This window comes from Gopherus evgoodei, chromosome 1 (genome assembly GCF_007399415.2).
Source record: "Gopherus evgoodei ecotype Sinaloan lineage chromosome 1, rGopEvg1_v1.p, whole genome shotgun sequence".
NCBI classification, from domain to species: domain Eukaryota; kingdom Metazoa; phylum Chordata; order Testudines; family Testudinidae; genus Gopherus; species Gopherus evgoodei.
In genome coordinates this window covers 302771575-302785863 of record NC_044322.1, presented here as the reverse complement: position 1 = coordinate 302785863, position 14289 = coordinate 302771575, and the positions used below count along the sequence as shown (strand labels likewise).

Below are 14289 nucleotides of genomic sequence, written 5' to 3'. Positions count from 1 at the left end.
TAACACATTTTTGGTAGCTGTGCTGTATGTGTTTTAGGAATCTCAGAAGCTCTACTATGAGCTCTGATTGCAAAAGAATTTTAACACCTTGCAGGAAAATGTACTGCACAAAAAGATATTGCTCAATATTAAAGGAACTCAGGCTATGTTGTTTTTATTTCATAATAGACTGATGAACCTTATGAGCTTATAATTCTCACTTTACTGAATTGCTTTGTGGAACTAACTGATAAATATAAATAGGTTTGGAAGGATTTTATTTTTATCAGTAAATATTCGTAAAAGTTGATTTCCTTGTATACACACAAAGCGATGAAAAAATATTTCCATCAATAACTGAAATTTACAGATAGCCAAAGTTGAGGGGGGGGGAAGTGTGCTTGAGAACTTAGTGTTTGATTTAAGGATATTTAGTTTGCATATTTTGAAATGTGATGTTGACAGTTTGTATTTTAAAATCCATGTGGGTACTGGATTGTGCCAAAGATACCAGGATTCAAAATCTGCACTTCCTGCTCTTGCTCGTTTTCGCTCAGCGACGAGCGCCCGTGCTGTCTGTACTGCTTGGGGAAAACTGCGCTGCATCCAGGTGAAGTATCTGCCTCTAACTTCCCTGCCCTTGCATGGAAAGACCAAGCCCTCTGTCCTACGAAGCAGCACATGAATATTGCCAGGGGCCCTCAGTCGGATCCTGACTGAGTAACTCCCCTCTCTCCCAAATAATCCAAGATTGCGCCTCCTATCTCGGAGCCGCAGTCAGGCTCTGCCAGTACCAGTTCTATGGACCCCATGCTGGGGCCTAGCCATGAGTCTCGGAAGCATGCACATAAGCGTGGCAGTAAGTCTTCCTCTAGATCCAAGAAAGATGCCACACCATCCACAAGTTCCGGCCACAGAGGAACGCTGCCTTCCAAGGCCCACAAGAGTGACAAGAAGTTGGATTGCTCATCGAATCTGCCAGTCCCAGTTCCAGCACCACATGCTCCTCCTGCACTGGCCCCACTGACATCTCTGATTCGTGGGTCCTGAGACAGCTCCCCTTACCAGCCCCAGTTCCATTCATAGACTGAGGGCCATTGACTCTGGGAAGACTTGGAATTGCTCCTTGGCCTCATGAACTGTTCCAGGTTTGCTCCAGAATGCTCTTTCTTCTGTCCTTGCCATGCAAGACAATCATAACAGATGCATCGCTCAATGGCTGGGGTGCCCACGTGGGAGATCATGTGACACAAGGCACTTGGACCTCTCAGGAAGTCAGGATTCATATCACCATCCTGGAACTCGGGGCAGTACGCAAAGCATGCCATTCGTTTTTACCAGCTATCCATTCTTGTCATGTCGGACGACACCACTACAGTTTAATATATAAACAAGCAAGGAGGCACAAAGTCCCCAGTGCTGTATGTGCAAGCAGTATGCCTTCGGAAATGTTGCATTGCACATTGTATCCATTTGTCAGCAGCCTGTCTGCCAGGAACCCAGAATGTGATTGCCAGTGCTCTCAGCAGGAACTTTGCAGCTGACCATAAATGGGAGTTGCACGACATGGTAATCGTAGACATTTTTGGTCACTAGGGAACTTTGGTCAGGGATCTCTTTGCATCTCATGCCAACGTCAAGTGCATTCAATACTGCTCAAGGGGAGGACTCCTTGCCCTGTGAATGAGCACTGCCCTGGTCATCAACTGGTTGGACTGGATCAACTACTCCTTCCCTCCCCATCAGTCTTGCTGTGCATCCTTCACAGCCTCCAATGGAAGATGGTGATTGTCATCCTGATTGCTCTATTCTGGCCTCGCTAGTTCTGGTTTCCTCTTTTTCTCTGCATGTTGAAGCATCCTCCACTCCTGCTCCTGATGTTTCTGGAACTGCTCATGCAACACAGTGGCAGACTCAGGCACCCTGATCCACAGATGCTTCACCTGAGAGCTTGTTTTTTGGATGTACGCCTCTGCTAGCATGGGAGTGTTTGTTGGCAGTAGAGGATGTCCTTTCAAGTAGCAGTAAGGACTCCATGAGATGATCCTACTAAGCCAAATGGGTGTGTTTCACTTCCTGAGCCCAAGAGCAAAGTCTTTCCCCCAAAGCTGTGGACGTCCCGATGCTCTTAGACTATTCCCTCTATATGAAGGCCTCAGGACTTGCTCTCAGCTCCATCAGGGTGCATGCAGTGGCTATTAGTGCTTTCCACCATCCCATTGAGGAGCTGTCATAAACAGATAGCTAAGGGTTAATGTCTCTTTCACCTGAAGCACCTGACCAGAGGACCAATCAGGAAACCAGATTTTTTCAACTTTGGGTGGAGGGAATTTTGTGTCTGAGGTCTTTGTTTTCTGTCTGCCTGCTTTCTCTGAGCTTTGGAGACATAGTTTCTGCTTTCTACTCTTCTGTTTCTAAGTGTAAGGACAAAGAGATCAGATAGTAAGTTATATGGTTTCTTTTCTTTGGTATTTGCATAAATATAAGTGCTGGAGTGCTTTGATTTGTATTCTTTTTGAATAAGGCTGTTTATTCAATATTTCTTCTAAGCAATTGACCCTGTATTTTGTCACCTTAATACAGAGAGACCATTTGTATGTATTTTCTTTCTTTTTATATAAAGCTTTCTTTTTGAGACCTGTTGGAGTTTTCTTTTCTGGGAAATTTCAGGGAAATTGAGTCTGTACTCACCAGGGAATTGGTGGGAGGAAGAAATCGGGGGAGATCTGTGTGTGTTGGATTTGCTAGCCTGATTTTGCATTCCCTCTGGGTGAAGAGGAAAGTGCTTTAGTTCCAGGACTGGGAACGGAGAGGGGGAGTCACTCTGTTTGGATTCACAGAGCTTGTGTCTGTGTATCTCTCCAGGAGCACCTGGAGGGGGGAAGGGAAAAAGGATTATTTCCCTTTGTTGTGAGACTCAAGGGATTTGGGTCTTGGGGTCCCCAGGGAAGGTTTTTCAGGGGGACCAGAGTGCCCCAAAACACTCTAAATTTTTGGGTGGTGGCAGCAAGTACCAGGTCCAAGCTGGTAGCTAAGCTTGGAGGTTTTCATGCTAACCCCCATATTTTGGACGCTAAGGTCCAAATCTGGGACTAAAGTTATGACAGGAGCATTCAGTTTTTACCCCTCCTTTGACTACCCAATTCTGGAAGAGCCTTGTAAATAAATACCTTGCCCATTCAGCCTATCACTCCCCAATGGGACCTCAATCTAGTGCTTATGTCATTAATGAACTTTTCCCTTCAAACCTCTGGCCTTCTGCTCCCTTTCTCTTATTTCCATGAAGGTTGCTTTCCTGGTTCCTATTACCTCTGCAAGGAGGGTTGGCAAACTGGGGGCCATGATGGCAAACCTCCTTTACACCACATTCCATAAGGACAAAGTTTCACTGCTCCTGCATCCCAGATCTTTACCAAAAGTGATTTCTTGCTTCCACCTCTTCCGACCCTACATTTTCCCACTTTCTTTCCCAAACTGCACACCACCATATCAACTTATCAGCTTCACTCCATAAATGTACGTAGTGCCCTGGCATTTTATCTACAAAGAATGAAGCCATTCTGGAAGTCTCCCAAATTATTTGTTGTTTTAGCAGAGAGAATTAAAGGGCAGGCCATTTCCACCCAGAGAATCTCGAAATGGGTCTGAGGGTGCATTATGCTCTATCAGTTATTGAGATGGTCCCCACCAGGTGGGATATGGGCCCATTCCAAGAGAGTGCAAGCATCAAATTCTGCCGCACTCCACAATGTGCCACTTGTGGACATATGTAAGGCAGCCACATGGAGTTTGGTACACGCCTTTTCTTCTCATTATGCTCTAGTGCATGGTTCTGCAATGGACACCTTGTTTGTCGCAGTGGTCCTCCATTCCACAGTTCCAGCATCTTCCTCGCACCCTTCTCCTAGCTAGGTGCTGCTTGTTACTCATCTTCAGTTAAATACAATAGGGACTATCACTCAAAGAAGAAGGGGAGGTTACTTACCCGTAACTGGATGTTCTTTGAGATGTGTGGTCCCTGGCTGTATTCCAATCCCACCCTCCTTCCCCTCTGCTGCGGATCTGGTAGATTCATGGTAGAAAAGGAACCAAAGACATGAGCAGTCTGCCCCATCCTTCATTGCCTCAGGAAAAACCAGAAGGCAGTGCAAGGGTGCATGCATGACCCGCCAGACATTCCTATTTTGAAAATTTCCAGCTCTGGGCGCAGGGCGCATGCTCATAACCCTCAGTGGAATATAGATAGGGACAACAGACCTTGAAGAACCTCCAGTTACACGTAAGTAATCTCCCCTTCCATGAATGCTGGGTAATGTGTGGAGGGAACAAGGACTAGTTCTTCCCTGGCAGAGTTTAGGACAGAACTGCTCATTGAGGTATTAGAAGTATTGAGAATATTTTGTGCCACAATCTGTGCTTAGGACCATGTCCAGCTGGTAACTGGTGCTATTTAAGAATGATTTAACAGTTCCATAATACAATGGCGGATCTCACACGTTTTCAGTTGAATATTAACTTGTGCTTTGGAAGGAACGATTTTAACATGGCCTGTCTACATGGCAGGGCAAAGCATGCCAGAGGGGTGCAGTTTGTAAAGCGCAATAACATGCTCTCCAACTGCCCTGTGTAGACCTAGCTCTAAAAGTCTGAAACAGGGCTACATCAGTGCAAACCAGGTACCTGAAAGAGTGCCCCAGCTGGGTGTACAGGGGCAGCTAGCGCATAACACGTTAGAACACTGTACAAATCACAACTCTCTAGGGAGCTTTGCTGGCGCCATGTAGACAGGTCCCTACTCATACACATTCATGGGTTCTAAATTAACTGAAACCACTCAGGAAAAAGATATGGACTTTATTGTGGACAGCTCAGCGAAAAGATTTGATCAATGGATTTTGGTGGTTAGAAAAGCAACCAAGATGTTAGAGAGTATTGAAGTATAAAGAATAATACTGCAAACATTATAATGCCATTCTATAAATCACAGGTATGGCCTCACATAGAATACTGTTTGTGTTGGGTCGTGCTGTCTCGAAAAGGATGTAGTACAAATAGAAAAAAATCCAAGAAAAAGCAATGAAATTAAATTAGAGGCTTGGAAAAATTTCCATATGAGGAGACACTAAAAATTATTAGGGGTATGTTTACCAGCCCGTAGTATCTGAATATCTTTGTTATCTGAAATTCATATCTGGCCATGTATCTAATGTTCATATCAAAATAATAGCTGTTCTTTTTGAAGCATTCCTCTGAGATCTTCATCTTATCAGAGCTTACTTGTATTAGTACAGAGAGAAAATAAATAAGAGGTGGCACAATGGAGATATATCAAATAATGAATAGCAAAGAGAGCAATGTCTGCTTCTCTCATAATACAAACACAGGGTTGCAAATTGAAAGCAGGATCAAACAAAATACTTTCACATGATGCATAACTCACCTGTGTCCCTCCTAGAGATCTAATTGCCCTCTTCTGGATCTACAAAAATCTTGCTTTATATCCTCGTTCTATCTGTTCTGTTTCTCTTAGCAGAAAATGAGAAAGAAAGCCAGCGTCTTCTGAGCAGGCAGATCTCTGTGAGCCACTAGCAAAGGTCCCTGTGGGACTAGAATTTGGGAATCTCTCCTTTATTCAGTGATTACTTGAAAATGCAGCCTACTCAGTGCCAGCTGGCAGGACGTAAGCACAGTCAACTGAATCCTGTGGCCAACATATGGGTTGGAGTATGACAATTCCCTTCCAGAGAATCCAAAGTTTTTGGATTCATCTGAATGGAGCCCAAAGCAGCATGTGGTCGGGGTGGAGGAATCTGAGAAAATTGTTTGCCTGGCTTCAGAGAAACTAGAACTGGCAGACTTCACAGAATGGCATTAGCAATGCTCCCACCAATTTAAAACACACCAAAACCTGAATTTACTAAATAGCATAGGAAAATATGAGGCTAAACCCCACAGCAAAGTCCAACAGCAATTTCCCATCAGTGGCTTCCCACCAGTGGAACCCGTGTTCTTGGCCCAGCAGGTGGGGCAGATCACACAGGCTGATAGCCTGAGGGTGGGGAACAACTTGCAGCCACTCTAAGGCACAACTAACACTCCCATATAGTGTACCAATAACACAGCCATTTCCTCCCCTCCCCTGGATCCTAAGAATGTGAATCAGCAGCAAAAAAGACCACAGTTTTACTGCAGTGTAGTTCTTGGTAAACACTTCCCCCGCCCCCTCCCCCTGTGCTCCAAACTGTATTAATCTCTTGCAGATGAAAAAGTAAGTTGCTTTTTCTATAAATGTCCCTCCATCCGTTTGCTCCCATGTAAAAGCCTCTCTTTAAAATGTTCTTCAATTTAGAGATCAAACGCTGCGGTGGGTTGGGGGGGGGCGTGTCACCTTAATATAAAACAAAAGCATCCCTGGATTATCTGAGAAACAATTTTTACAGTTCTGTTAGAAACACATCATCCTGGAAATACATATAATGTCCGATACTTGCGACAGGTAAACGTTAATTGCAGGCCCATTTAGGGAATAATATTAAATTGGTTGCACATTCTGTCTCCTTCCTTTTCCTTTCCTGTGCAGGGGGTCCTTTCCCCTAGGGTCTCTCTAGCTATTATCTTGTACCTGTATAAACCAATAAAATTCTTTAATCACCAAAAGATTGGTTGCACATTGATATGCTCTGAATAAATCATTAGCAGCCGATTGCACAGGGCTTTCTTCAGCTCATGGCAACCAATGAGAACCAGGAGCCCAGAAAAACTAGGGGTGACCAGATGTCCCGATTTTATGGGGACAGTCCTGATTTTTGAGTCTCTTTCTTATATAGGCTCCTATTACCCCCCACCTGATCCCAATTTTTCACACTTGCTGTCTGGTCACCCTAAGAGAGACCCAACCATGCTGACACTTGGCTGTGGTCAGCTAAACTCCCAATTTGTCAAAGGCATGAGTTACACTTGGCATTCCATCATCTTGTCACATTCTGCTCAATATATGAACAAGCAGAGGATGATTTTCATGGGGAGGCTTTACCAACTTTTACAGTCACCAAAGAAAAGTAGTCAGCACCCGTGATGGGTGAAGTGTTGTATGTAGCATAGGGAAAGCACGTCTTTCATACTCTCAAATGACAACCAGAACAATTCCTTTCTGGTGCAAACAATTGAATTTGAGTTATTTTCATTGCACATGAGTATTAGCACATGTGTACATGGAATCTATATGTAAATTTTAGTGAGAGAAAATGTCACAAAATATAACAGATTTCTTAGTAATCCAATCCTGGTGTGACTCTGCTACCACAGACAAATATAATGAAACCACCTCTAACCGTGTTGAAGCTTTACAATTCCTTGCCAAGGAGTTCTGTTGAGATAGGTTGACTTGGTAGTCCATAAATTTGTGTGCCAGTGTTTCCTGAAATCTGCTCCTCTGTGTAATTTCTCTTCCTTTGTTCCTTTACGTTGGAGAATGAGTGATTTATAAGTGATCTTTTGGTAAATGTTAATGTGGAAAAGACTTTGCTATTGAGCCATGAGGTTTGAAAATTTTTTCAGTCGAAAAGATTAATTGCCATATTTTGGATTTGTACAAATACTTTGGGAAACTAAATTATTATGATTTTATTATTTGTATTATGGTAATGTCCAGTGGCCCCAATCAGAACAAGATCCTCATCATGCTAGACCACATGCTGTAATAAAGAATAAGATGAGGACAATCCCTGCTTCAAAAAACTTACAAACTCAAAGTACAAAAGGGATCAGGGCTAGGAAAGAGGGATACAAGCAAGTGATCAGTCATGAGTGACATCAGACTTGTTAGTTGAATTATTTTAAAGCTTCATCTTTGCTTTTTCCCCTCCTGAAAAAAAAAGTGTAGGTAGTTATATTGTCCCCAGCCTTACCAATGCTGTTAACCGCTTCCTTAACCACCTATCCAAAAGTCATTCCTGCGCCTTCCCAAGGCTCATTTGCATAATAGCAGCTACTGATAACACTTCCTGATGATGCCACAGGGTGGAAGCAGTCTCATTGGCTAATGATGTGTTTCCACTGAGCTACCACTGCCATTTCTGCTGCCTTCCCAGCAGGGCCAGATTAAGACCTTTAGAGGCCCTAAGCACTGAAAAGATTATGGTGCCTCCCATATGTAATTCAAAATAAAAACAATACTATACCGTAAAATAAAATTTTATTTTTCAAAATGACACAAAACTTACATGAATGCTGAAATTAAAATAGCTTCTTTCTAGATTTTCTGATTGCAAAATTCTAAGTTCATTGAAGCTGACTCGACGAAGCATGTCCATTTTCCTTTAATTTGTTCTTCCAATTTTTGTGTCAATCCAAAGCCTTGTCTTCAATTTAAATACACCTCTACCTCGATATAACGCTGTTCTTGGGAGCCAAAAAATCTTACCGCGTTATAGATGAAACTGCATTATATCGAACTTGATTTGATCCGCCGGAGTGCGCAGCCCCGCCCCCCCAGAGTGCTGTTTTACCGCATTATATCCGAATTCGTTTTATATTGGGTGGCGTTATAACAGGGTAGAGGTATAGGTCAACATTGAATCTCTGTGAGTAGTGCAATTTTCATGTTGTTCAATTAAAACAGTATTCCGCCAGTCACTAAATCCATCTGTAGCAAACCAGGATTTTGAAGGTTTATGTGCAAAAAGTTTGCAAACAAAACAGTACCCACACCCTGTTGATGGTGAATACAGTAGCATTCTCAAGTGTATTTCTCACCATTCGCTTTCATGCCAAAAAATATTTTTTGTGGACAATATCTTGTTTGTTTGCCACTGGTAAAAGTCCAGCGTGATTTCTCAAATGGCCCAGTGTGGTGTGGATGGTCATTTGATCCGTAATCTATCCAGTAAGCTACATCATCGGTACTGAAATCAACCCACATACCAGGATCTTTTCTCTTATTATTTACAGCATGAGCAGGTTCAGTCTGGCACATCCACACCTTCTAGAACAACGTCTGTCTCTTTTACCGCCAGGAGTAGGATGATCAGTTACAGTCTCTGATTTCCTCGCATTATTTCGATTTACATTAGTAGGACGCCCCCCCTGATTTAGATGGAGATAAGTAATAAAAAGAGATCAAGTATCAGAGGGGTAGCCGTGTTAGTCTGGATCTGTAAAAGCAGCAAAGAGTCCTGTGGCACCTTATAGACTAACAAACGTACTGAAGCATGAGCTTTCGTGGGTGACTACCCACTTCGTCAGATGCATGCCGAAGGGAACAGAAAAACAAGTGTACTGGAGTGTAAGGAAGTCTAACAAAGTGCTGATTTTTCCCATGATGACTACTGTACTTTGATGATTTTTTTGAAATATCAAATATCATTTTTTTTCCAAAAAGAACCTCATTTTTTTTGGTGTCCCCTGCTTTGCTGGTGCCATAAACACATGCTTAGTTTACCTATTGGGTAATCCAGCCCTGCTTCCCAGGGCAGAAGGGCTTTATCATGGGCTGCCCTCATGAACCTGGTGTGGTTTTCAGTAATCACTCAGTGGGTGCTTGCAAGAGCTCTGCATTTTTCTGTGGCTGATTCCAACTGGCTGTACATAACAAGAGTTTCACAGAGTCCTTCCAAAACTGTCTGGGAAGTTTAGCCCTTAATCGTGCCATCCCCAATACCACAGCTGGAGCCTGCTACTCGCAGTGATCCGCCCACACACATCTGATTGCAGGATTGGAGTCTTAAACTTTAAACTCTTCATGGTAAGGACTGTCTTTGTCCAGCACTGGGTTATGCACATGCCTAGGACCCATGCTCCTATAGTCTTGTGTTGATCAGAATTAGAGCAGGTGGGGATTTTTCAGTAAAACATTTTTTGTCATATGTTTGCGAATATGTTTTGAGATTTGGACTTTTTGTCCCAATTTGAGGTGATCTTTTTTTTTCCCCCTAAATCTGGAAAATATTTAAGGGGTGGATGGGAAAGCAGTTTCCTGCCCAGCTCTAGTCAGCATTTCAGTTTTCATTATTTTGGGGGGAGAGGGAGTTTTTTCTAGCCCTCACAGTTGTGAAATACCCCTTGAAAGCATGAAGAGGGTATAACCTGCAGCAGTGATCTCTGCCTGCTCCTACTGACAGCCCGAGTACATGCTTAAGTGCTTTGGTGAATCAAGGACTATAACATGAGGAGGACACTGCAATAAAACGGACCAAAGAGAGAATAAAATTATCCTCACTATGCTGAGCTGCTAGGAACTTAGTCAACACGAATAATTATTCACAGTCAGGAATACTCAATGGCTGGGTGACTGTCTGTCAGACTGCTAGCCCACTAAGGGATAGATTCTGAACTGTGACACCGCTGTAATGCCACTGATTTCAACTCCTGTTGGAATCAACCATTTACTTTAATGGGAGATGCATTGGGCCCTAGCAAAGCAGCATGACTCCCTATTCAAAGTGAATGTTTCTACAGTGCAGCGTTTTATTTTTTTTATTCCTCATGAGATGCTGGAGAAGTAAGAAAGAATTGGAGTGGCTAATTACAGCGTGCTGTTTGTTTCAAGATGTTTGTTTACCTAATTCTCCTCCCATCATACCGCCTGTACAGCAGTCTTAGTTCTTCAGTAATAGCTCAGTGGCTCAGCTTCTTCAAATGTTATGTTTTCTATGTAAAGGAAAGTGAATGTTACCTCTGTTATAGTCAGCAACGTGACTTTTACCGTACTGTCATACATATCTGAAATCCACTCATCCAAAACAATACTTCTCTCTGTGGTGACAGCACATATAGTTTCACATTCCTTGCAAGTAACAAATTCCTTGCAAGTAAGCATCAATCCAATGTGTACATTATTTAGCCAAAAAATCTGAATCTATCTGAAATATGATTGTTTCTGAATGATTTCGGATATGTACAGTTCTGCTATTCTGTGGTCCCTTGTATGCACAGTACAGCCCAGAAAGACATCGACTCGGAGTTAGGCTAATGAAAGGTACTCTACCTCGATATAACGCTACCTGATATAACATGAAATCGGATATAACATGGTAAGGCAGCACTCCAGGCGGGGTGGTGAGAAGGCTGCGCACTCCCATGGATCAAAACAAGTTCAATATAACGCGGTTTCACCTATAACGCGGTAAGATTTTTTTGGCTCCCGAGGACAGCGTTATATCAGGGTAGAGGTGTGTCTAAGATATTGTTCAATCTAGTTTCCTGTTGTAAACATTGTCCCACTATAGAGTAACCTTAACATATTAGTATTAATAGCGTTGCCATGCCATGTAGTTGTATAGAAATACAATGATACTCTGTTTTATTTCAGTGTGGTGCTCACCTGGGGCATATTTTTGACGATGGGCCTCGTCCAACTGGCAAAAGATATTGCATAAACTCTGCTTCATTGTCTTTCGAGCCTGTAGATAAGAACAATGCTGGAGAAGGCAGCGGTAGCACCAGTCCTGCTCAAACAGACAAAACCGAGCTGTAGGACAAAGGGCGGTCTGCAGAAAACTCACGGCTTATGAAGAATGTTTTTTCTAACTTGCCTGCTATATTGTATCATATTTTTAAATGTATAAAGGCGTTCTGCACCAGTAGGTTTTTTTTTTTTCTTTGTTGAAATTGAGGCCTTGCCTGCCAATGTATTTTACTATATAATAGGTTCTAAATATTTTTGACTGTCTCTACTGGTTTTGTTTTTGGAGATTGCTTTTGGGAAGCCTTAAAACAAGAGACTTTAGGCCCATTAGTTATTAATTTCTTCTTCTTGCTTTTGTTACTATAGATTTGAATATTTTTCCCTTTTTGTGTGTGAAGAAAAGGGGTTTGTGGTTATCTTCAGACAACAGAAAACTCCTGAGTGTAATAAAATTCTTGAGTCCCAGCACATCTGTGGTTGTTTTGATTTGTGAGGCATGTGGCCTTTGGTCATGTGTATTCATCCATCTCACTGTATCAACCACACCCTGCAAAAACTTGGACATAGGCAATTCCCTTCCAACTAAAAGTGATGGATGAGATGTAAAGTCCTTCCTTTGGCTAAATTACTGCCAAAATACAAAGGGTGTAGTTTCAGCGATGTAGATGTTGCATTATAGTCAATTTTTTCCCCTTGTTGGATGTTGGAATGGAGTATTAAATCAAGCTCAAAACTATTGCGCTTCACTTGTTCAAGGTTCACTGAATAGCCTTTGTTTTTTCATGAGGCCTTGTCTTCTGCAGCTACAACTATTAAAGGCGATTATTTATTTGGGCAGGAACAGGTAGAACTTGTAGAGAATTGAAGTGGATGTGGCTTGACATACATGGGCTGTTTGCCCTGCCCAAGGCAAGGAATCACTACAAGGCATCAGCAGGCTCTGAGGAACCTTGGGACTGCATAATAAAAAGCGATGCCCTTCTGAAATACTCCATTTTTAATTTAAGCTGGCCTGGGCCCATAAAGCCTTGAAGGGCCAGGTCTTCATTATATGTAGCTATGGTGAGGGACGTGGGTGGGGAGGTGGATGTAACAAATGAGCATCAAAAAGCCAGATTAGTCACTTGTTGAGAAAAGTTGCTGGTTTCACCTGGCAAGAAGTTTTCCACAACTGCTCTTAGCATTTAGTTTAGTAGCATATGGATAGAAGTGCGAATAATACGATTTTCTAAGCTTTAGTGATACAGTGTTATCTAATATCACTTTGCCTTGAAATGTTCAGTGACCAATCAGCTCAAGTGCTCCCTTTGTGAGTATCCTGTTATGATTGTCATTGGGTCCAATCCTATTCCTGCTGGGAACAAAATTCACCTTGATTTTAATGGAAGCAGGATTGAGCCTATTATGTCAATAAAACCGAACATACCACCCGAAATGTTGAGGATGGCTGCACTTCAAGCTAGGGTGGCTCCCAGCTCCCTGAGACGTACATGCAGTAGCTCTTTGCTAAAAAGAGAGTGTAATTGTGGCAGCACACTTGAAGGGAGGGGCTACCCACCCCAAGTCTGCACTTAGCACCTTATCCGGGTGCATACTCAGGGCTTGCATTGCAGTGGCTGCGATCTATTTTTAGTGTGCTAGCTCAATACCAATGGGAATCACCACCACCCCCCAGCTTGACGTGTAGACACGTTCACCCTTTATTTTAAATACAGCCTCTGTAAAAACGTATGAAAAGCTGAGATTTTCCCGGTTAGCTCTACTACAAACATGGGGAGGCAGCATAAAATGCTTTACAATAAAATTAATACAAATAAAGATGCTAAATATTTAGGGCTAGATTGTTCAGTCCTAACATTACCAAGCCACTACGCGGGAGTAGTCCCACTGATGTAGTGTAAGCAATTACTCACTGAAGTAGGTAAAGTTTACAAGGCTAGTCCTTAGTGTATAAAGACAGTCAAGCTTTCTGGGGTCCCGTTATTCTTTCTTACAGAAGGGCTGTTCTTATTCCTTACCTTGTTTGAAGAGAAGTAAGTTTTCTCCTACCACATTTTCTGACATAAAAGTAAAAAATGCAACATCTATAAAAATGTGGTGCATACACGTGGTTTAATTTCAGATTGCTGTTGGATTTATCAAATTTCAGTGTATTTCTGTCTTATGTGAGAGAAATATATTACTAAATCTTCAGTGAGCAATAATGTCAGCTGTCCTACAGTAGATTTATTTTTGCAGGATATGGAATGCAATGAACTGAATCAATATGGGGAGGTGTATGTGGTGTGTGGGAATTACACCGTTTAACATAGGAAATTCATTGTTCTCTCTTTGCACCACAGCACAGTGCAAGGTAAGTGCTATTAGAAGATGCCAGCATTGGCTGGTATTAAAAATCCAAATTTAGGTCAGTCTGTCTGTGGTCTTGACGAAAGGATCTTGGGAGCTGAGCACAATGTCTAATGTAACAAGTGAGCATTTCTATCTGGTTAAACTTTGCACCGTCTGGATGCTTATATGTACTGAAAGCAAATCATGCCAAACTAGAAAGCTATCTTTTATAATATCCTCTCTATATTGCAACCTGGATGTTTGAATAGAATAACTTTTTTTAATGTTAGGTAAAAGGTACGCATACATATTATAGATATACAATGATCGTTTCATCCTTTGGTACCTTTTAATAACTAAAACCTTTCCTCAGAACAATTCAATACTTTTAAGAAATCATATATACATTTTTCAATGAAAATTTCTTTTCATATATTTATCATATATGAATATATAATAAAATTACTTTCTGAATAAACACTGTTCTGTTTTCTTTCCTAAGTGTATCTGTTTTTTGCCATGGGTTCATCTGCTCTCAACTGCAGCCAATCCTAAGGTGCTTCCTTTATCTCGGT

General features: G+C 42.0%; 1 protein-coding gene across 8 annotated transcripts in view; it reads left to right on the top strand.

Moving 5' to 3' along the window:
- MSRB3 (methionine sulfoxide reductase B3) overlaps window positions 1-11851 on the top strand; it is a 146057-nt gene extending 134206 nt beyond the window's left edge. For all 8 annotated transcript variants that reach the window (XM_030548812.1, XM_030548811.1, XM_030548816.1 and 5 more), the window contains one exon: window positions 11288-11851. In XM_030548812.1, the coding sequence (XP_030404672.1) occupies window positions 11288-11452 (165 nt within the window). In that variant the 3' untranslated portion in view covers window positions 11453-11851. The remainder of the gene's footprint in view (window positions 1-11287) is intronic.
- Window positions 11852-14289: the final 2438 nt, after the last annotated feature.